The following is a 25605-nucleotide window of genomic DNA, read 5'->3' on the forward strand; positions in this document are numbered from 1 at the left end:
CTTCTGGTAAGGACTACATTAAGAATAATTCCTTTTATTTGACTCAATATCATTTGTTCAAATACCTCAAGTCTTTGAAGAAGACAAATGAAGGACAATTTCACAGAAAGAAACATCATCTAAACCCCGGTGATTCCTTATACTACATGATAAAATTGCTCTACTAATAATTTATTTAAAAGTCTCCTTGATCTTAGTCCTGTTCAAAGTATAGGGAAACCATGTTTTTCTTACCTGGCATCTTAGTGAAGTGTATTTGTGAGAGATCTATAAGCAAAAAAAAACTATTTTGAATGATCAAAATCAAGAATGCCTGTAACCTGGTTTGAGCTTTCTTATTATTCATGCAGCTGTCTCTTGGGGACAGTGATCTCCTGGGAAATCTCTTTTTCTTGATTTGATGCCTCTACTTCATTGATTTCTGTGTCATAAGTGGCCCGAGTACAATGTACTGCTTTACATCAAGTGACAGAAAAATCATTCAGTAAGAGCTAAAGTCAGTTTAAAGAAACAAACAAACAAAACAACAAGTGTTACCTACATATTGAAATTGCCCAATTTTAAATTATATGTTTTGGGAATTTTCAAAAGTTTGTTGCATCATAGGCATCTTTTTGAACACTCATACATTGCTGGTGGGACTGCAAATTGGTGCAGCCAATATGGAAATCAGTATGGAGAGTCCTTGGAAAGGTGGGAATGGAACCACCATTTGACCCAGCTATCCCTTTCCTCCAACCATACCCAAAGGACTTAAAAACGGCATACTACAGGGACACAGCCACATCAATGCTTATAGCAGCACAATTCACAATAGCTAAACTGTGGAGCCAACCTAGATGCCCTTCAGTGGATGAATGGATTAAAAAAATGTGACATATATACACAATGGAATTTTATTCAGCATTTAAAGAGCATAAGATCATGGGATTTGCAGGTAAATAGATGGTGTTGGAGAAGATAATGCTAAGTGAAGTTAGCCAATCCCCAAAAAACAAATGCTGAATGTTTTCTCTGATATAAGGAGGCTGACTCATAGTGGGGTAGGGAGGGGGAGCATGGGAGGATTAGATAAAATCTAGATGGTGAAGAGGGGTGGGAGGGAAAGGGAAGGGGCAGGGGATTAGCAAGGATGGTGGAATGTGATGAGCATCATTATCCAAAGTACCTGTATGAAGACTCGAATTGGGTGTCAACATACTTTATATACAAACAGAGATATGAAAAATTGTGGTATATATGTGTAATAAGAACTGTAATGCAAAGAAAAAAACAAAGTACACCTTTAAAGAGATGAATAGGCATGAACATACTTTATATACAAAGATATGAGAAATTGTGCTCTATATGTGTGATAAGAATTGTAGTTCATTCCACTGTCATGTATTTAAAAAATAAAATCCATTAAAAAAATGAACAGTAGTATTGTTCAATTCACATTATGTGTTTCAAATATGAAACACAGTACTTACTTTACACAAACACATGAACATACCCTTATGTCTAGAAACCTTTTCTGTTGTTTAGTTTAATATAAAAATATGGGCATATTCTTTTAGCTTAGCCAAACTCACAGACACATTAATATTCCCAGGAGTGATCAAAATTTAATAAATTCAGCTAAGAATATTATGACTATATCAATAGATCCTCCTTATAATGAATTCAGTTTGGAAATTTTAAAAAAGCAATCTTGTATATTGTTATTGATTACATTTTCACATGTTGAAACACATTTTTCTCTTTCCCTCCAGCAGACAAATCAATGCTATGCTTGGAGAAACTAAAATTATGTTGATTTATTGACCCCATGTTAGGCAATTAATATGTAGATAACTAGAATGCAAAGCTTATTCATGATCCAGAGCATTGTTCGCCTTTGTGATGGTTTTGTTTATTAACCTCACCAGACTAAAAATGCTCAAATTCATGGTAAAATATCACAACTATGTGACTTTTCATTTGAGAAGAGATTAGCATTTGAATTGGTAACTTCTGTAAAGCAGATGGTACTTCCTGGTGGTGTGGAGTGCCCTTCAATTCATTGAGTCTGCAAGGGACAAAAAGGTTGACAAGGGATGAATGTGCTCTCTCTTCCTGAGCTGAGCCATCCACCTCTCCTGCTATCTTCAGGTGATAGGTGCACAGGTTCTTTGCTTTCAGACTCAGATGTAGATTTATACAATTGCCCTCCAATTATCAGACCTTCCTGCTTGAACTGATTAAACTGTTTTCCAGCTCCCATGAAGCATATTGTGGGATTTCTTGAACTCCATAACCATGTAAGCCAATTCCTCTAATAAATCTCCTTTTATATATTTCTATGTCTATCATCTTATTTCTGTTTCTCTGGAGAACTACAATATATCCTCCAATCAAAATATATTGCAAAATAAGATGAAAATTACAATTTGTATGGTTTGACTCTTATTGGCAAAATATCTCTTCTTTGATGCAAAGTATTTATTTTTCTGCTCCATGGAGAAAATCATGGCCATCACTTAAGTGCAATTGTGAGTAGACTGTTAAACCCTTACACAAAGAAAAGACCACCAACTCCAATTTTAAACAAATTAAAACAAGCTTGTATTTTTGTGTACAGAGAGGAAGCTGATCAGCTGCTGACTCCCCTAACACAAGCTAGAGACCAGCAGCCCCAGCTCCCCAACAAAGAGATTTTATAGTTCAAAAAGCTGCAAAAAGTGTATGTTAAAGGGATGTCTTGAGAACATCAGCTAACAGAATTTTGACAAGCATAATACAAAAGCAGATAGTAGATTAATGATCTAAATGGCTCAACATTTCAAGTTAGGGAGTCAATCCAGATCCCAACACCAGAATTTATGAGAACCAGCTGAGGTTTCAGAGAGGGTTGTTATCGGGTCAGGGAAAGCCAGGCATGGGTGAGTTCAAGGCACGGGCAAGCATTCCAAGCAAAATATGGCCAGGCCAAATAGAAATCCTAATATTTTACAGAAAACAGAAATGAACCTTTTATAACTTTGAGGAGATGATGCCTGATCTTAAGAGGGAATTAGGCTAGGTTTATCATAGACCAGCTATCTTCACTGGTCATTTTCAACCTGTATTCATTTGGTAATAACTATATAGAATTGAAGTCATTAATGTACGTGAAATGAAGTACCATATATAAAGTTTCATTATCCAAAATGGAAGAGGAGCTTGCCATTTTTATGAGTACTTTTGCTGTTGTTTTTGTTTGTTCAATTGAAAGCACTCATATTGAAAAATTCATTACATTTGTAACTTATCTCATTAACTGTCTTGTGGATTAGAGTTAAATAAATTATATAATTTTTTTTTCTTCTTCCTGTTTTCCCTTTATTTCCTTCAATTCTGGAAAACCGAACTCAAGGCCTCACACATGTTAGGTGAGTGCTGTCACCCTAAGCTACACTCCAGCTCAGGCAATTTTTTTTTCCTACTCAAAGTTGTGGAGCCTCTATAACCTTTGGGAAAAGTATAGATTAAATTGGGGACAGGATGTATGGGGAAGATGCTCTTATAGAGGTGAATGTTGAAATTTGAAGGCACATCGTAGATGAGGTGTTCAAATATATAGTTTGGCCACCTTCAGAAAAATAAGTGTACAGGGGAGGGAGGAGGTAAGGAGTGCAGGGAATGTTCCTCCCAAAAGCTTGTTACTGAAGCACTCCCAGATCCTCCATTTCCCTGAGCCTTTGGGCAGACACTCAGAGGCACCCTCTGAGGGCTTTCTTACCTTTGATTCATCTATCTTTTGTCCCTGGTTAGGTGCACACAATGAGGGGAGAAGAAGGGCATGAGAACAAAGGCATTCTAACAAGTATAAAAGAGACAGGACACCTCCACTTCCTCTGATACCCAGCCTTGGGATGGCTTCTCTGTGGAGAAGTATGTCTGGGTTCCAGTCCTTTAAATAAAACTTGCTTTCTACACTTGCCTTGACAAATGTTCAATCTTCACATCTGGGGAAATGAAACTCTTAGTAACACTTTTAGAGGTACCGTAGACTACTTGAATCCAGACCTCAAAACCCTAGAAGTATACTATCTGATCATCTAATTCTGAAACACTCTTAAGACCATGTCACAGTAGTGTTTCCTTGTAGTGCAAGTAATAAAATTTGGATCTAATTTAAATCCCCCTGCCCATCATGATTCAAAACCCACCACTCTTAGATTTCCTGTTTTGAGCTTTTAATAACTATAGGATTCAGCCAAGTCTCACACTGGGTTCAAGATCTAATTTCTTTTTTATTTTGAGCTCCCAGATGCTGACTTGATTTATAATTTATTATTGTAAATAATCCCTTTTTAAAAAGTAATCCTTTAATATTCAATTGGACCAGAAAGCTTTCCCTTAGTGGACATTCAACTTATTAATAGCACCACTTCATTCTATGTTTTCATTAATAATTTTGGTGAGTAGACAGGACAAATTTCATTTGAAAGAGAGCAGACATAGGTGTGTTATTGAGATGGTCTGAAGGAATGATGTCAGAATGTCTCTATAGTATAGCAACTTCAAAGGATAAATGTTGTTTTGAGGGATCTACTTAAAAGCCTTATGGAATTTATCTCAACCTTGTCTATTTCATCCAGGTTAGTTACTCTGGTGTGCAAGAAAACTGGTCTACAAGTGTTCCGTCTCCCAATAATGAAATGTCTGTGGAATCTGTCACTTAGCCAAAAACGATGCCGATTTTTATGTCATGTATCAATTAAAATACATTTCAATTTAAAAATATAAATAGAATGTTTTCTAAAGGTGAAGGTACTGTGTTAAGGTCTGTAAACAAGTCTGGATGGCGCCTGGAATTTTGCCAGAGGGAATGGTTTGTGAAGTAACTCCAGCGAGCCATTAAGTGTGGAGATTCCTTATTGGTTGACTGCTGTATCTAGTTTATGTTAATTAGATAAGCTGTGTGGAATGTATAAATACCCTCCTGTCCTACAATAAACGGCTCCCACTCCTGCTGTATCAATCTACACAAGTTGTTCGTCACACCCCCCCAGTTATTTTGCTGCAGCCGGGCTGCGGCTGCGGCAGTACTGGTATATAAAATTAATATGAGCTGGGCACGGTGGCACACACTATAATCCAAGCTACTCAGGAGGCTGAGCAGGAAGATCACAAGTTCTAGGCCAGCATTGACAACTTATGGAGACCCTTTTTCAAAATTAAAAAACAAAAAAGGCTGGGGATATAACTCATTGGTAAAGAGCCCTGAGTTCAATCCCCATTAAGGCAACTAAATAAATAATTTAAAATAAAAATAATAGAGTAGAGAAGGGGCATCAGTGTAAAGGAGGAGGGGTAAGAAGGCTATATTACTTGAGATTAAAGTACAGCAAACTATGTTATATGCATTTAAGTATATGTAAAAGCAAACCCCAGTATTATGTATAATTATAAGGCACTAAAAATAAAAATATCATAAAAAGAATCAAAGGATTTTTTGTATATAAATGGATTCAATGCACATCCCTAGTCCTTTCATCATATTCATGTAAGAAACTTTGTTTTTTGTACTAGGGAATGAATTCAGGGGCACTCAGCCACTGAGCCACATCCCCAGCCATTTTTTATATTTTACTTAGAGACAGAGTCTCACTGAGTTGATTAGCACCTCACTTTTGCTGAGGCTGGCTTTGAACTCCTACCTCAGCCTCCTGAGCCACTAGGATTACAGCTGTGCACCACCCCACCCAGCTCATGTAAGAAACTTTTAATCATTTATTAGTTTAATGATTTAAACATATTTAAAATTGCTATAATTAAAATAGTATAGTAATGATGAAACAATGTATATACAGATAGATAAAAAGGTATGAAGATTTTGAAATTATGTGTGTATGTGTGTATATATATGTGTATATATATGTATAATATATATTCAACTGATTTTCAACTGAATTGATGGTATAACTCAATGTAAAACCACCACAGTTATTATAACAAAAACAGAACATAGACATGGATCTTAACCTATAAGTGTTAAACTTCTGGAAGAATATCAGGAAAGATTGGTATTTTGAGTTAGAAAATATTTTCCTAGATTGTGATACAAGTCACCAACATATGGAAAATTAAAATAACCTACTATTTTTCACAAATTAAAACTGTTTAATGAATGATTCAGTTAAGAAAATGAAGTGGTAATTCAGAGATTGGTGCTAAGTATTTTCTTTTTTTTTCTTTTTTTTTTATTGGTTGTTCACAACATTACAAAGCTCTTGACATATCATATTTCATGGCAGCCACTATGAAGTCAAACAACAACAAGTGCTGGCGAGGATGTGGAGAAAAGGGTACACTTGTACATTGCTGGTGGGACTGCAAATTGGTGAGGCCAATTTGGAAAGCAGTTTGGAGATTCCTGGGAAAGCTGGGAATGGAACCACCATTTGACCCTGCTATTGCCCTTCTGGGACTATTCCATGAAGACCTTAAAAGAGCATGCTACAGGGATACTGCCACATCGATGTTCATAGCAGCACAATTCACAATAGCTAGACTGTGGAACCAACCCAGATGCCCTTCAATAGATGAATGGATAAAAAAAATGTGGCATCTATACACAATGGAGTACTATGCAGCAATAAAAAATGACAAAATCATAGAATTTGCAGGGAAATGGATGGCATTAGAGCAGATTATGCTTAGTGAAGCTAGCCAATCCCTAAAAAACAAAGAGCAGGGTGCTAAGTATTTTCACAGACTTATTTTCAGAAAGATCTATGACTAAATTTTATAATGAACTCTCACAATTCAGTAATAAGAAAGTAAACAACCATACTAAAATGGACAAAAATATTAACAGCCTCTTTACCAAAGAATAGGTATTAAGAGAAAATATAATTTGATAAGGTGTTCAGCACAATTAGTCACTAATTACATGTAAAATTAAAAAAACATGGTATACCTATATAACTCTATAAATTCAAATGTCAAAAATCAAGTTTCAGAGAAGAGCTTGGAACAGTTTTTACACTCTTAGACTTGTGATAGAAAGTGGTTACCAGGGCTTTTTAGAAGAGGGTTGCCTTCATAGCAGCACATAGAAAAATTTTCAAATGATTAAAATGTTAACAATTTTATTTTATTGGTGTTTCTTTTTAGGCAGAGATATAAAAACTCAGAACTATGCACCTCAAAACTGTGAGATTTACTGTATTTAAATTATACCTCAAAATTGATCCCTAAAAATGGTAATTAACTATTAGATTCACTCTTTAATATTCTTTAGCCTAATCTTAAATGCAAAATACTTTTTCGCTGAAGAGGTAGAAACAGAAAAGGATATAAAGAGAAGGAATAATTTTAAGGGTCCTTGTGGGTGATGTTATGGTTTGGAAGCTTGGATTTAGTAATGATTCCCCAACTACCCACATGGACTCATATTTCCTGAAAATATAATCAGCTTTTCTCTTTTAAAATATAAAGGTAGACATGAGGTAGAGCTGCATCTAAATATATCATTTGATTGCTTTAAAATGTCTTGTTAGGAAAATTATAACAGTGAACAAATGTCAAACAATATACTTTCAAAATTCTCATACAAATAATAAATATAATAACATAAGTTAATATAATAAGAATGCACGCTTTTGTTTAGCATGTTATAATATTTTGGAAAATGGCAGATGCAAAAGAAAAGGATCTTCATGAATATAATCTATTTAACATTTTTGGAAGAAGTTTGGCCTCATATAAATATGCAAAATTGACATACTTTGGTTCAGCAGGTTAGCTTGAGCATTTTCTCATATAGAAGCAAATTCACAATGTACAAATAAAATCCAAAAAAAATCGAAAAATCATTTGGGAGATAATTAATTCTTTATATTATATCTTTGTTATATGATTTAAACTAGTGTTTGTTATATGATTTAAAACTTGGAAGGCTACTTTTGTATTGCCTTGGAAAAATGCTTTTGATAAATTCTTGAGAAGAAAAATACATGATATAGAATAATGGGGGGATGCCATGTACCAAATTACCTTAACATATTTTATTTTCCTTTTAGAAAGTTTGTCATGTTACCTCTGGGGAAAAATGCTGTAATGTTTGCTCCAAAATTATATAAGTGGTCCTGCATATTTGAAGTTTTGACAATATGTGTGCACGTATTCCTAATGAGTACTTTATAAAATCTATTATTTTATTTGCTGCATAGCTAAACACTTCCTAAACAACTGATCTTATTCAAGCTTCTGTTATGTTTTCATTCCAATTTACTTTTCATACAATAAATGGAGAAGTAGATCAAACCTACTGTACCTGATAAAATGATGGCTCTTTGTCCCTTGAATATAATAGGACATGTTAAGAAATATAATGCCTGAGATATGTCATCTCCTTTCTCAGATTCCTTGGGGAAAAATAAGTCTAAGCTTGGCTAGGATAGTTAGGAATTCCCAAGGCTTTTAGAATCTCACTGGGGCTTTTCATGCTCCTGGGAATCCCTCTCTGGCTGGTCTGCATAGCACTATCAAATGCTTCAAGTAAGACGCCACTTTCCTTCTTAGAGGGAAGGACAATCCTGAGGGCAGATACATCCAAACTGAAAAGGCCACACACATTGTTCAGTGAGTGAAGAGTTTCAGAGATAAGTAATACCAAGTACCATCTTAACCTTGAGACTGTCCATTCAAGTAAATTGGTACAAAAATAACCAAATGATATTAAAATTAAGATTTTAAAATTTCACAACAGAAAAATAACAATAATAACTAGTTTCCCAGGGGGTAAAGGGACCAACACAAGTGGATAATGTTGAGTTAAGATGAATGTGTTGTGAGGATTAAATTATTTGGGAGAATTTTGTGTTTCATAAGTTTAAAGTATTAGTACATTTTATCTGGGTTTTATAATGTAATAGTTATTGTATTCATCAACAATTTATTTAGAGTGTTTGTTAATGTACTATGTGCATATTATGTTGTAAAAGCTGAATTTGTAAATCTAAAGATTCCTAAATTTTATGGACTGTGTTTTTTCTTTTGATAGCTTTCTCCTGAGTCCAGAAACCATTATCTCATGAATATAATTTGCAAGCATGCATTAGATTTGAATAAATCAACATGCTCTGGTTTTGAATGCTTATAGAGAACACCCTATGTTTTTGTAAAGTGTAGAGTTTTTTTTCTCCCCCCATTAAGAAAAATAGCTTTTCCCAATCTAAATACTAAACTTACGCCTACTAGTGATATTTGTCATCTTCTTTTCAAATTCCAGTATAATCTAGTGGGGGATTATATTTTGTGAGCATGACCATTCAAAAGCAAATTAAAATATTCAAAAATACACAAAATTCATCTTCATGAAGAACACTTCTGCTCGTGCTTTGAGGCTTGTTGATATTCAACTGCAACCCTCAATGACTTATATTATATGACTATATATTTTTAGGGTCTCTTTAAACTCACTGCAATTTTGTAATTCTGTGTGTCTTTCCCCAACTGAAGCTTCTTCATAATTCTTGTTAAATTTTAATGTATTAGTGAAGATTTACTTATAATCTAAAATTAAATAGAGTGATCCAGATATAGATATGAATTTGATATATACCTCTGAATCAGATATTTTATAAGCTCTGTTTTTCAATTAAGATTATTTTTTGTCTTATGTTTAATTAATTATTCTAAATACCCATTAATAGTTATGATTCACATATTTTAACAATAAGGAATGTTGTTCTCAGAAAGGTCAGGTGGCCCTTTGGGCTGAACAAACATGAGGTGATGAAGCTAATATTTAAACTGTAATAATAGTAATCTTCCATAAGGCTTATTCTATTTTCCACTTATGCTTGAATTTCTCATTCAGTGCTTAGAACCCACCTGATACAGAAATTCATATAAGGAGGTATAACATAGCATAATATGCATATTATAACATAAACATATAAAAAAACAGGAGAAATAGAAAAGAAAGGGAAGACAAGAAAGAAGGAAGGAGTTGCTTGAAACTAAAGTTACTGTAAAGTAAGAAGCTTTGTGCTAATAACTAAGGTGCATGCATAGCAGATGTATATATATGTATATATATATATATATATATATATATATATATGAAGGAGTGGGTTTATATACATGCTTATGTACAAATATGAGATATTTTAATAACATTATTTAGTCTAGAGCTTTAACCTCATCCATGGAAGTGGGTCTCACTGAAAGGAATTCTATAAGAATATGTATAATATCCTTTTTAAAATTTAAGGCAGTAAACATACACACATATATAATACATTCAGTACCTAAATGTTAACAAACACAATAGTTTATTTTTCATAGAATTTCAAGTACCAGGATCTAGTAAATGTGTTTCAACTTCACCACTAGATATGGAGATGGGCCAGACATGAAGTGCTCTTAATTATTGTTTCTAAAAAACTTTTTTCCTTGCTTTTCTTCCTCTGTATCTACTTCTGTCTTTATAGCTTCTGCTCTTTTTTAAAATCCAACAAATATTTAACCTACCATTAGTTACCAGGAACTTGATAAAATATATGACTTTACATTTTCACAATGCTCTCAAAAGTACAGATAATACATAATACATGCAAAGTTCAGTTATAAATATGCAGAACCTCAGTTATATATAAAATTTCTTTCATATACTATTATTTTATACTATTAATTTCAATAAATCATATATGTATGTAGCTTATGAAATTCTATACTACTTAAATTTAGTTTATGAAATTTTGGACTATAAAAACTATGAGATTTTATTGTTTTACAGAAATAATTTTGTTGTTCTTAATGATTCATTGTGATTTCTAGTGAAATTAATGTGGGATCTTATTTTATAATTTCAATAATTCACTTATGTTTATATTTGTATTGAATTGAGTACTGTGAAAGCTCAGATACAAATGGGAATTAATTGACTTTTGTTCTATTAATAGAATAAATCCTCACAACCACATTTACATAGAGTATCATTATTACAAATTTATTTAAAAGGTAAGTAGGATTCAATAAAATCAAATAACTTATTTCAGTCATTTTTAGCTAAGGTAGTAATCATGTCTTTACACAAAAGTAGTTTATCATAATATGTATAATGCCTAACATTTTTGTGAAAAAAAATCTCAGGGTAACAAAAAAATTATGATTTCAAATACCTGAAGACTAAATGATAGGGAAGAAAGATGATCAAACATAGAATAATGAAAAGGTACCAAAAATATTCATAAGACTATTAATTCTAGGTCAAAGGATCAGAGAATACTGTCTGGAGCAGATAAAATCTGTGATTAATGAAAGATTAGTTAAATACTAATCAGGAATTCACTAGCTATGAAAGATGGAGGGAGAATCCAACAATTGAGTCAGAGTACTTGGCTTGAGCAAACATGTAAAAACATAAACTAATAAAATCTAAGGATGTAGCTCTGATATGCACTCACAATAATTGTATGGATATTTTAGACAGATACCAGAAAAAAAAAGATCAGAGTTAATTTTAAAGCAATGATGATAAAAATGAAAAATAATGGATTGATTTATTAGTAATTCTCTCTGCTTAAATAGTATTTATGCTTTTCATTAGAAGCCTGGGGAATGTACACAATAGCATTCCCATTTTATAAATGAGGAAATAGGCCCAGAGAGAAAACTTAACCAAAGAAAAATTACAAGTAAGAAGTAGGGTCGTAATTCAATACCAGATATTCTGGTTTCTGATGGTGTGATCCCCAGAACTACAAAAATAAACAAGCATTAATTGAATAGTTAGCTCATCGATAATATTTCTGGAGTAAACACAAGAGAAAGTTGTAAGATTTGAGAAAGATTAAATTGTCCCATATGCTTAGGGCATATATTTGAATTCCCCATGAATCATTTGGGCTATGATGTCCATGGCTCAGGAAAATAAAATATATATTCAGAAAAGGTAACCTGGATTGAGTATGAGAGTAAGTGTGTTAACTGAAGACTTGAGAGAACTCAAATTGCCCAGAAGATAACCAGTAGAGATGAAGCTAACCAAAGAGAAATATAGAATTTTATGCTTTTTGTCCAAAGACAGCTTTGCATTTGTAGGACAGAGGGATGCATGTAGGGATTTAGGGTTCTTTGAAATGGAGAAAAAAAATTACAAGATAATATTTAAACAATAATATCAGTGAGGTCATGAAGCTCTTTATGATATGTGAACAATCTATATCAGAGTCAAATACAGGAGGGTGAAAAATACTAGTGTCTGGGGTTCAGCCCTGACATAATGAATTTCTGGTAATGGGAGTCAAGTTATTTCACACACCCAATGTATTCCTTTATGAATAAATTGAAAGGCAGAAATTAGGGAAAATTTCCGAAAAATATACTTTGATGAATATGGATTTATTATTATTAAGAAGCCATTCTTCAGACAAAGAAATATTTATTTTTGGTCAGTTTTATTGATTTATTACTTACATAAAATAAAATTTACCAATTTTAAGAGCAAAATTTGATGAGATTTTTAAATGTGTAAGTCATGGAAATAATCATGATGGTATGGAACATTTTCATCTTTCTAAATGTCTGTGCATTTCCCTTTGTAATCAAACACTTTATACTTTGTTTACTTATGTAACTGAGATCACATAGCATTCGGTGTTTTGTATTTGTTTTCTTTAGCATAGCATAAGTGATCAAGTCCTGCTGTTTCAACCATAAGTAATTTCTTCCTTTTGAAATTTAAATTATAGGATCTGCCACAGTCTATCCATTCAATAATGAATATATATTTGATTTCCTTTCAGTTCTTTGCTACATACATCCTTAAGTAAAGTTTCTAGGAATAATTTTGTATAAGTCTTTATGTTGATAAGTGTTTTCCTTTCCCTTGGGTAAATTCCTAAGTGTGGAATCAGTGGGTAATATTACCTGAATGATAAATCCATACTTAGAAACTGCTAAATTTTTTCCAAAGAGGCTTGTATGATTTTGCATGCCATTAGCAATATATGAGAATTCCAGTTGTCTTACATCCTCACTCACAAAATTTGGCTTTCGTTTTTTTAGTTCTCCCTATCTTATAATTTCATATAAATATATATTTATATATATTTTACTTCCAATTTGTTTTTCCACTTCCTTGACACTGGATCTCTCTTTTGTAGGTTTGCAAGAATCCTGGACTGCAGTCCTACCTACATCTCACCATGCTGGATTTTAATAACACGTCTAATTGGCCCACTTTTTTCTTCATTGGTATTCCTGGTCTGGAGCCTGCACATATGTGGATCTCCATTCCTTTCTGTTTCCTGTACCTGGTGGCTCTCGTGGGTAATGTCCTTCTCCTGGTTATAGTCAGAACAGAACAGAATCTTCATGAACCACAGTTCTATCTTTTAGCCATGCTAGCCCTCACGGACCTGGGCCTTTCCTTGTCAACAATGCCAAGTGTCTTGGCTATCTTCTGGTTTGATGTCCACCACATTGGTCTGGATGCCTGCCTGACCCAAATGTTCTTCATCCACACCCTCTCCTCCGTAGAATCTGGTGTCCTGGTGGCCATGGCTTTTGACCGTTTGGTGGCTATCTGTGCCCCGCTGAATTACACCAGGATCTTGACACACTACACTGTTGCCTGCCTTAGTGGAGCTGCCCTCATTCGGGGTGCCACTCTGCTGGCCCCTCTGCCTTTTTTCCTGAGGACATTTTCTTTCTGTGGGGCCAATATCCTCTCACACTCTTACTGCTACTATCCAGATATGCTGAACCTGGCCTGTGGGGATGTTACTTTCAGCAGTGTCTATGGGTTGGTCTGTGTGCTCTGCACCTTTGCAGTGGATGTTATCTTCATTCTTATTTCATACATGAAAATCTTGGGCACTGTTATGAAACTGGGAATCCAAGACAGAAACTGGAAATCACTGCAAACCTGTGCCTGCCACCTGTGCACAGTGCTTGTGTTCTATTTGCCTCTCATCAGCCTTGCAGTACTGCATCGTTACACCCAGGAAACGTCCCCAATTCTGTACACCACCATGAGCAATGCCTATCTCCTCATGACACCACTGCTAAACCCTGTCGTCTACAGTCTCAAATCCCGGCAGATCCAAGCTGCCCTGCGCAAGCGATTTTGGGCACAACGTGTTGTTGCTGGGGAGTGAGATTTTCTCATTGTATCAGAAGGTGCAATTATATTAGCAGCATGTTATTTAAGATCTATGTGCCAAATAACATGCTAGGTCCCTTGCATTTGAATATGAAAAAATGCTCAGGCATTTTTCCCTTAAGAAGCGAACTAAGGTGGAAAAGAAAGAAAGGCAAAATGCTTTCATTATAATAATTGTGATCCTGAACGATGACTGGTAATAATAAGGAGAAATTGCAATAGAAGCCTTGTTCATTTTGAGGGGTTATGAGTTAAATGAAAATACATTATCATCACAACTAAGTTGTAAGTAAGTTAAGTCTAACAGTCTAACTCTGGATTATAAATGATCAGGAAAAGGGTGATTTTACATATATATATATGTGTGTGTGTGTGTGTGTGTGTGTGTGTGTGTGTGTGTGTGTTGTAGATGGACACAATACCTTTATTTGATTTATTTATTTTTATGTGGTGCTGAAGATTGAACCCAGTGGCTTACATGTGCCAGGCAAGCGCTGTAACACTGAGCCACAACCTCAGCCCCAAGGGCTGATTTTATAGAGAAGTACTGATGTCACATGATTCCTGGTTTCTAACATTGCTTAAATTGGAACACTAAAAATCCAAAACTGATGATGAATTTATGACTGTATATTTTATATTGATTGATGTTCAGAACATCCTAATGATTAACAAAAGATAAAGGAACATTCTGAGAAAAAATAACATGAGTCTGAGAAATGGTTATTCTTATCCATCTTGATACTTCAGTCAAAATTCATACTTAATTCAGAATCTTTTTTGTTTCCAATTTCATATTAAAATAGATATTCATATCCTGACTTCATTAAAAAAGATGTATCCCTCTTCTGTAACTTCCCCAGGAGGAAAAATGAATTGGTGTGTTTTCTTCTGGGGCCAACTGTTTTAGAGTCTTAAACAAATGAAGACTTGTCCTGCTAGATTCAAGGTTGGAGGAAAGTGAAAGAGAGTGACTTAATTATCTGTGGAAATAAATAAACATTTAGTAGAACCAGTAAGTATTCAAATCTGCTTTAAGAAAGTTTTAAAACACTCAAAAATATTTTTAAATGAGGTGTGGTGGTGTTCACCTGTAAATCTCAGGTGCCTCAGAGGTTGTGGCATGAGAATTGCAAGTTCTAGGACAGCCTCTTGCAACTTAGAGAGACCCTGCTTCATACAACACCAACAATATAAGGAAGAGAACATAATTATTGGGATAGGGTTTGGTTTGAATTGGTATATGAATGCAGAGGGAAGTAAAGCTTGTCAAAAACATTCAAGAAGATTGAAATCTGTAAACAAAATTATGAAAATTTGGTTTCAAATCCAAATCATTTACTTACCTGTGTTCTAGTAGATATTTACAAAATAGAGGGGGTTAATTAAAAAAATGATCTTTGCTCTTAGTAAAAGAACATTTGATAAATATTAAACACACTAAAACTATTAAATGAAATTCTGTCTGTAAAACTGTTTTCCATCCTTTAAGGTCCAGTTTGATCATTTTCTTTTGGTGAGTCTTTCTGGTCAGGCATCTCTTGACTTCTCTAAGCATGAGTGCAGAGATCTGGGGACCATTGCTCAACAATTCTTTAATTTTTTGAAAACTGGAGGCAGATTTCCTTTGTGAAACCCTTCACTTTTCTGCATGGTGTGTTTGAGATCAATACTATGAATATTCCAGTAAATTCCTCCATTCATGCTTTATTTGAATACAATTTTCCCCTTCAGGTTTTACTCTAAAACTATGTAATTTGAAAGTTTGCTTGTTTGTTTATTTAATGTTTGTGTTGCTACACTGAAGAAATACCAAACTTTTTGTGGTAATCATATTTCCCATATATGTAGAAGCTAATACCTATCTAAATTATGAGAATTTAGTATAAAACAAAGTAAAAGTAAATGAGATATAGCTTCAGAAATAAATAAAAATCTAATTGTGCTGAATGCTTAATACGATCTTTAGGACCATAAAATCTTTACTTTGAATCTGGTATCTATTTTAGTATTTTGTTTTACATCTCTTTTTAACCTGTATATGAAATAATGAGGCAGATTAAGGGTATAGAATATTCTCTTTAGATGGATTGGACCATTTATTTAATTCTATTCTATAAAATGAAAAATTCAATATTATCAAACATTATTCCTTTCTTATTTTACTCGTTAGTAACAATTCCCTCCACCTTTATTATCAAACATATTTTTGGCTTACTAGTTTTGGTGTATTCTATTATTAACAAACAAATTAACAAAAAAAGCTAAGCATAGTAATTTTGTTTCCTAAGAATTAAAAAGCTCTTTGATATTAAGGCATAAATATTGTTTTATTAGTCTTACTCTACTCATGGTTAATATTCTTTCCCATAAATGAAACCACAATGTCTATATTGAAGGACTGTGGTTCCAAGACATTTATATTGTTAGATATAAACTTATATGCATTAACTCACTTTATGTCTAACTTAGCAAGCTTACTTGAATATTTATAAAAATTACCTTTGTTCAAAACCCTGTTCCTCAGAGCTCTTCTCCTTTATTATCATATTACAGTTCCCTTGTTAATGAACAAATTAATATTTGAAATATACCATTTTTGCATTTATATTAGTAGCTCTATGTTATGAAAATTATATTTTAACAAATTAAATTCAGACTGACTGGTTTTCTAGGTAAATATCTTAGAATTGGCATTTCCTAAGGTATAAAGCAAGCCTGTCATGCTCCATAGTTCACACTCAACATTCAGGAAAAACCCAAAGCTATTTAACTCAGGTCAAGATAGAAGAAGAGTGGTAGTGTTGGGTGCTATTTCTAAACAGACAATTATTTATGCTAGAAAGCAATAGGAAAAAAAAGTGAATTCAGTGCCTTCAATTGATTTGGAAAGAAAATTAATTACAATAATAATAATAACTAAAGCAGTATTATCAAGTGCTTATTTTATTCCAACCATTCCATTATGACTTCATGGTTTTGATTGCACTTACCGTGTTGAATTTATTTTTATTATTATTATTTTTTAATGTGGCCTTTTTCTTTCTTTTTTTATTGGTTGCTCAACATTACAATGCTCTTGACAATGTTGAATTTATTTTGTGTCACTTAAAAAAATATCTTTCTTTCAGTACATGGTTTACCTTCATTTTCTTAATCATGTTTATCAAAGGAAGGAATTAAAAAATATTTGATGAAGTCTAAATTATTACTTTTTTCATTTCATGATGTTAAGCTCTAATAAGTCACAATCAAGGATCAAAAATATTTTCTATGAGGCTATCTACTAGATGTTTTATGATTTTAAATTTTGTGTTTAGGTCTTGTTGCAATTACAATTAATTTTTATATGACATTAAACTAATGCCATATAAACCACAAATTCCATTTATATAACATAAATTATGACATATTATATGAATGTCTTGTTTAACCATCAAGATTTCTTGAAAATATCAGTTTTATTCATTGAATTATCCTGATACTATTGTTGGATAAATTAGGCATATATCTATTAATCTATATATGAACAGTCTAATTTGTTTCAATGATACATGTAACTATCCTAATGTTACTAGTGTTCTGTCTTTATTCCTGAGGCATTATAATAAGGCTTAAAATCTTATAATGTTTCCAACTTCATTTTAAAAATATTATGATTCCTCTACATCCTTTGAAATTTAAATGAATTTTATACTCATTATAAATTGTATCAATTGGTTGATTTATAATCAAGCATTGATTAATGATTCAAAGTTTATAGCTGTTTATCATAACTCATCAAGAAATGAGTTTTATCTTAAACTTGAGTATCTTTTTCCTCTTATTCACCGAAAGAATTAAAATTCATTCATGTCTGATGTTTGCAATAACTGGCTTTCTTTGGTTGCAATCATCTCTGAATTTTTTTAACTTTTTTTTACCTGATGACCATGTTATTGCACATTCCTAAACAACCCCCTTCTCAGCCAATATACACACATATTTTTGGAATGGAAGAACAATTGCTTCATTAGGGATATATGTATTTTTATATATGAATTTTATGAGAGAGAGAGAGAGAGAGAGAGAGAGAGAGAGAGAGAGAGAGAGAGAGAGAGAGAGAGAGAGAGTGTTCACAAAATTCCACTGGGATCATTATCCAAAGCAATAAGTACTTCCATGAAAATTCAGTTGATGGAACTGCAGTGCCAGCCTCACCCAAGTTCTCCAGTCATAGGCATCAAGGTAAACCTAAACATTTGTGTGCTTGGGAATCTACCTAGGGTATAGATGGAGAATAATATGCTAAGCATAAATATTATTTTATTGGTCTGCTCCTGGGTGACATTCATCTGCCCATACATAAGACCATAAGGTTATATTGAGGGGGTACAGTTCCAAGAAATGACTTATACATTGTTAGATATAAACTTAAACAGTATCAGGAGGATTTAGTGATTTACCAGGGATTAAAGAATCACATCCACATTCTTCCAAAATATGGCTTGAGCACATCTACTTTTATTCATAGTATCAAACACACTCTGACCCAGATTCTTCCTTCCTGGGAAACTAAAATAGGTTCAAAGTGTTTTTCTTTTCTTACAGTTCTTCCCTTTCAAGTCATTCTCCAAATAGGAGTGGAAACGAACTTTCTGAATTGAAAACATAATCATATCATCAGTCTATTGATTTTCTTAGGCTCATTACAACCTGATCCTTGCAAACTATATCCAGCCTTACCTCAACTATTTCAGCCAGGTCCTTTGATTCACTAAGCTGAGTTTTTCTTTCAGTTGTTATCTACCACATGCATTAAAGCTAAGTCCCTTGGTCTCTCCTTTGATAAGAATTCTTCCTGTGTATTTCCTGATAATTTATTTCTCCCTTTCATTCCAAGCACTTGTGGCAACCTCTTCATGTTAACACAATACCTTCATGTTAATATAATACCTCATTAGAGAGGACACATAATCAAAGGGTAGAAATTACTTTTGTTATTTGTTTTTTTTCTGAAATCTAGGTTTGTTCAGAAAGTTAAAAGTAATATCTCAGCTCCATAATATATTGACTTAGAGTACATTGGGTATCAGAAGCTCTTGAACAAAGAAGTAAAAGTGTGGTTTCCCTTGCAAATGGTTATGGTATCTCAATCAGTAACTGTATGCTTTCAAATTTATCTTCTGATATTCAGTACATTTTAGGATAATAATTATATATGTCTAGTAAAAGCATTCTATTCTATGTAGCAATGACTGAACAATGTTGAAAAACTCCATTAAATTTAGTTTACTTTTCAGAGATTTGAAAATTTTTAAGGATAAAATTGAGCAAAGATCATTTGGCTCAACTTACAGATATAAATATGATTACACCTCGAGATTTTATTTCTTTATTTTTATTTTTTAGATAGATAGAGAGAGAGAGAGAGAGAGAGAGAGAGAGAGAGAGAGAGAGAGAATTTTTTAATATTTATTTATTTATTTTAGTTTTTGGCTGACACAACATCTTTGTTTGTATGTGGTGCTGAGGATCGAACCCGGGCCGCACGCATGCCACGTGAGCGCACTACTGCTTGAGCCACATCCCCAGCCCCCCTCGAGATTTTATATAAATTAGTTTTAATAATAATGTCATGAAAATAATGAATTATTTTCCCATGTGTTCAGGGCATTAGAGCAATCCCTTGTATACAGTGTGATTTCAATAAACGTTTAATAAGTGATTGAAATGATGAACAAATGAACTCAAAAAGAGAAGAGACATGAATATTTTATAGCAGAGACATTATGAAAGGGACACCAGGTTGCATAAGAAAGATAGGAAAGTCTGATGTTTATAGGATTCAGGGGGCATTAAGAAGGGTGCACATCTTTTATTTTTGAAAAAGTAAAATTTGGGAGAAGAGGAGCTAGATTTGAAAAAATGTAAATTTCCAGCCTACGAGTTTGACTTTTTTTCTTTTCATGAATCAGAATATATCATTCTTGCCATATATTAACCTATAATAGTGCTTATTTTGAAAAAAATTAACAATTTTCCATTGGGGTAACAAATGAGAATAAACAAAAATTCATGGACTTTAGGTTAGCAATAATGAAATATAGGCTTATTTTCCTAACCTCAAAAAATATTTTTATATCTTGAATTTTTTCTCATAATTTATTCATATATTTAAATATTATATGTAAATCTTTCTTTATTATTATATTTACTTAGTTGTATATTTTTACTCCTCACCATGATAAGTTTTACCTCTAAAATTTCCACTATATCTCCTCTAATCTTCTTTTTCTCTCTTATTTATTAAATTTAGTTTTGCATTGGCTGTGCTGGTTTTAACCATGTTTTTTCTTTATCCAATATCTTTTTTTTTGGTCCTTTTTTTTAATATTTTTTATTTTTTAGTTATCGGCGGACACAGCATCTTTGTTTGTATGTGGTGCTGAGGATTGAACCCGGGCCGCACGCATGCCAGGCGAGCGCGCTACCGCTGAGCCACATCCCCAGCCCTTTATCCAATATCTTTATTTAATGTTTTATGTGGTGCTGAGGATCAAATCCAATGCCTCACACATGCTAGGTGAGCGCTCTACCACTGAGCTACAACCCCAACCCCTTGTTTTATGAATAATTTTGAAATATTCTGTGTTTTCTATTGACTGCATCTAATTTCTAAAATTCTTATTAGGTAGCACTGAATCTTGTTTGAGGGAAAAAAATGTTATTCTGTGAGATTCTAATACAGCAATCACTGTGCAACAAGAAAGTTTGTAAATGTGGGTAAAATCATTAGTTTTTCTCCATTCCAAAAGTTCCCAGGAATTATACCATATATTAGTTTTCTTAATATTTGGTTATTTAATTTATCATCATTTTAGATTTCATTTTTTGTGCAAGTTCTCTGTGTTTTTTTTTTAACCCAAGGCCTCCTGCATCCTAAGCACATACTCCACCACTGAGCTTACTGAGCTACACTCCTAGTCTTATATGGAATTTCTAACCAAAACAATATCCTATCCTATTGAAAAAGAAACATGCTTCCATTATCATGACCACATATGCTGTCTGCCAGTTTTGATGTTTAATGTATTGTTAAGATGTCTTCTTCTTGTTTCATCTTTTATTTTTGGAACATTTTGCTTCATCTGACGGTTTGCTGACTTCTCATCTCAATCATGCATATTTCTGGTTTCTCTCTGCAATACTCATCACTTCTTGCCTCTCTTGAGAATCCTGGATCCCACTTCATGCATCTTTCATTTCTCTTTCTTGGTTTCCAGACTCATATTCTGGAAAACATTCTTTAATATTTTTTTTCCAGCATATATATCCCAAAACTTTCATGGCTGTTAACCCCCCACACCCCCCTGGAGAGAACACCCATTCTCCCTTGAATGTGTATTCCTTGCTTTACCCCAAAAGGTCTCACTCTAGAGATGGCCAATGTTTTCTCTTAAATGTGCTTCCACTTTCTTAATGAACTTCTATCTATGACTTTGGATAAAAGTTCCTTATTTTATTTTATTTTTGTGGTGCTGGGGATTTAATCCAGGGCCTTATGCATGTGAGGCAAGCACTCTACCAACTGAGATATATCCCCAGCCCTCCTTTATTTTTATCAAATTCAAGGTATCTGTATTTTTTCCTCACATTAATTGGTAGCTAGAGGTCTACAGAATTCTTGATTGAATAAGAGAAGAAAGAAGAAGAAAGAGGAAAAGAAGGAGCAGGAGAAGAAAAGGAGGAGGAGGAGGAGGAGGAGGAGGACGAGGAGGAGGAGGAGGAGGAGGAGGAGGAGGAGGAGAACACAGGGAAGAATCATTTTACTGTTTCTACAATCCTGGTTTAATAATGAGAATAATAGCATCTATCTAGTTATCTCTGATTTGTGGACTTTTCCCTTTTCCTTTATTTTCTTCTATGTGGTCTTGTTATCAATAAGCACTTAAGATGTTCTTGTTTTCCAATGAGTTTTCAAGTGTAATAAGGGTGTTTTTTTTTTTTTTTCTATCCTTCTCTTTGTTAAACCTATGTATCATTTCAGGCTGATATCAAGAATCCCTTTCTTACACAATTTCTTAAGTGATCCTGCCTTCAATGTCAGTATTCTGTCCTTTAGGAAATCACATATTATACCTCCTTAACATATTCATATATTCTCATTTGTGTGACCATGATTTTATTTATTTTTCTCTAGTTTATTTTATCATTTTTCTTTTTCTTTTTTGTAATTGGTATTTTATTTATTTGTGTTCTAATTGTCCAGATTGAATTCATAGAAGTTTTCTTTTCTTCAGATTTTTTGTTTAACTCAGAGGTACTCAAAGTTGGGTCCTTGAACCAGCCACATAAGTATGACCAGGGATATTGTTTGAAATATCAATCCTCAGGCCCCTCTCAGGCCTACTGAATGAGAGACCCTGGGGTTGAGCCTCAGTCTTCAGTGTTTGAATAAGCCCAACAGAAAAAAAAATTCTGATACAAGCCCATGTACCAGATAATGTTTTACATGGTATCCTGTTGCTTTATGAATGGATTATTTTTAAATATTATATTTCTAAGTATATCTGAGAATATTAATTTATGTTTTAAGTTTCTTTTCTAATACATACATTTTTTTCCTGTGAGTTAGATGATATGCTTTTCTATACTTCTAGTAACTTTAAAAACTTCATTATCTGTTTTTCTTTTTCTTTCAGTCTTGATTGAACCCAGAACAAGCACCTACCACTGAGTTACTCCAGATGTTTTTATTTTTATTTTTTGAAACAGGGTTTTAATAATTTGCCCAAATACTCCAAATCTATGATTCTATTTTCTCCTTTTGCTTTCCCCAATTTTTGTGCATCCCAAGTAGCTGGGATTCTAGGTGTGTACAACCACACCTGGATTCATTGTTTATTTTTATTTACCATTGAATCACTGTGTTTACTTTAGTTGCCTTAGTAAGAAGGTTGTACAAATTTCTTCCACTAGTTTTATTTCAGTTAACTATTAACTTTGGCATGTCTCCTTCTTAATTTAGTTATTTGACAATGGTAGATATGAGAGTGCACTGGACAGAAATTGGCTTTAGGTCATTGTGGTTAAGTCCTTTATTTTGCCTTCAAAGGTGATATAGCACTAATGCTATCAATCTCTTCTGGGTAGTTTCTTCAATATCTTTAAGGAAGGCACCTCAGCATCCTGATCTTTATTCTACATATCTCTAAGTAACTAGACTGGGGAGGGGATATGGGAAGAAATAAAGGTGAATATTATTTTTCTAAGTCAATTAGAAAACAATTTGGTAAGTCAACTTAGTAAACAAAATTTCAAATACTCCAAATCTATGATTCTATTTTCTCCTTTTGCTTTCCCCAATCTTTGTGCATACCAATCATGCCAGTTGGGAAATCTCTATGATTCTATGGAACAGGTGTCTTCTCTCTTAAAACCTTTTCCCTATGCATGTTTGAGCCTGGTCATTACAAATAAGTTTTATCTCATAACTTTCATTCCCTTTGCCCAAGAAAAATGGTAAAATTAGTCTTTCAATGAATGTACTCTCTCTTCTTTGTTCAACATTTAGTGTATGTTTGTTTGAATTTAGGAGGGATAAAAGACAAAGATGTATATATACATACATAGATATACATCTTTGTCTTTATACATATATATGTAGTATATATGTATATATATGGAAGAGATTAAAGAAAAATGAAGACTTTTGTATAGATAATTTTATTTATTTGAGGTTCTTTATCATGTCATTTAAATTGTTTTTTTAGTGTTTTAGAATATGGAGGTATAAATTTTTATTTATCTAAGTTGACATTTTTGGATCATTACATTGTTAAATGATACCATTTTTTGAACATTTGGTCACTTATTACTTGATGAAGAGAAAGTGAAATTATAGGACCAGCAAGTGAAATGTATTCTCATCATTAATATATGAGTGTCTGTAGTAATGTATTTAATTAATCTAGGACAGATATGATGATTTCCTCAGGGCTATGTTATAGATAATTATAAGGCTCTATCATGGAGACAGTTCAGACATCTAATTATGTATATGGAAAGTGACTTTAGTTTTACAAACGTTAAATTCAAAATGCATGAAAGTAACACGAGGAAAAAAACAAGATATATATATTTAAAAGCAACTAACATCAAAATTTAATTGATATGAGGAACATAGCGATTGAGTAATACTAATTACAGAGTCTCTCACAGATAATGAGAGACCTTAAAAATGTCTAAGGAGTATTGTTTAAAACAAGAAAATATCAAGAGAATGTAATCTTTTAAGTCAAGAAAGATAAGTTTCCACAGACAAAATAATTGAAATGGGTCAACTACTTTCAAAAGCCCAAAGAATTTAAGTAACCAATGGTGAGATGACTGTTAGAGCTGGTGAATACACATCCTAGTTGGCCCAACTAAGAATTGCTCCAATAGGAATTTAAGCTTCTTATTCTGTGACAATAATTATTAGAGCTCCCTTTCAGCTCCCTTTACTCAGATAAAACATATGAGTATGTTTGAAAATTATAGGAAATTGTTACCATAGAGGTAAAGATCATACTATGGATAATAAAGGGACACACATATGATATGTATATCTGTCCATCTTATGTATAACAATTTGATATAAATATGGAAAGATTAAACTATATTGTATATTACATGTGTGCAGATATATATGTAAATATAGATTTAAAGTTTAAAGTATACTAATATACGACAGAAAATTAGTGTGTAATTAGAGTGGGAATTCAGCTCAAAGGAGAAATATTTTGTCATATAACTTTTTATCACAAATAATTTGAATGTCTTATATTACAGGTGTGAGGAAACAAATAGCAAAAAGATTGCAATTATAGGTGAAATGATCAGATTGTCTCTATAACCTTGCTGAAGCACTGGTTAGCCTGCTGTTCAAGATCACTTATTCTTCACTTTCTTTTCCTAAGAGAGTCTTAAGCAGCCTGTGTTTTTACAACAGAGTTGCTTTTACCACTGCATAATTTCTGGACCTGACTTTAGAATAGTTAGTAGTAGGTACTCTACTCATTTTCACTTCAAGTTTAACTTGCTTAGGTCTGTGTGGAGATTCTTAGTAAACAGAGTAACTGATCCCACAGCAGTTTCAGAAGGGAAACCACTTTTATTCCTCGGTATAAGAATTATTAATGTCATTTTACTCTTAATTCAGTCTCATCCTTAAACTTTAATATTCACTAGGCTCTTTTAGTCAAATTACTCGTCTCCTGAATTTGACATTTCCTTTTTTCTTCTTCCTTAGGATCCATTTCTGGGAAACTGTTTTGAACAGGGCTCCTCACAGTTTTCATGTTTGAATTCAATACCACAACATTTCAGCCTTCTTTTTTTATTCTTACTGGCCTCCGAGGGCTGGTGGGTGCCCGCCTATGGCTGGGACCACTCTTGAGCCTGATGTACATTACTACAATGGCAGGAAACTGCACAGTAATATACTTGGTGAG

At 33.2% G+C, this 25605-nt stretch overlaps 2 protein-coding genes across 2 annotated transcripts in view; one reads left to right on the forward strand and one right to left on the reverse strand.

The window, feature by feature from the left end:
• The window catches only part of LOC308641731 (uncharacterized protein), a gene marked incomplete at both ends in the record, with an annotated part of 47349 nt that overhangs the window by 16303 nt on the left and 5441 nt on the right, over nt 1–25605 (reverse strand). The window contains 2 exons of the mRNA XM_081280344.1: nt 8446–8570; nt 13383–13559. Of these exons, the coding sequence (XP_081136470.1) occupies nt 8446–8570; nt 13383–13559 (302 nt within the window). The remainder of the gene's footprint in view (nt 1–8445; nt 8571–13382; nt 13560–25605) is intronic.
• LOC308642062 (olfactory receptor 51G2-like) lies at nt 13170–14123 on the forward strand (the record flags this gene model as incomplete). Its single annotated transcript, XM_081280665.1, has 1 exon — nt 13170–14123. One exon carries the CDS (start codon nt 13170–13172, stop codon nt 14121–14123), a length of 954 nt encoding a protein of 317 aa, XP_081136791.1.

This window comes from Spermophilus citellus, assembly GCF_964194105.1.
Source record: "Spermophilus citellus genome assembly, chromosome: 2".
Lineage (NCBI taxonomy): Eukaryota > Metazoa > Chordata > Mammalia > Rodentia > Sciuridae > Spermophilus > Spermophilus citellus.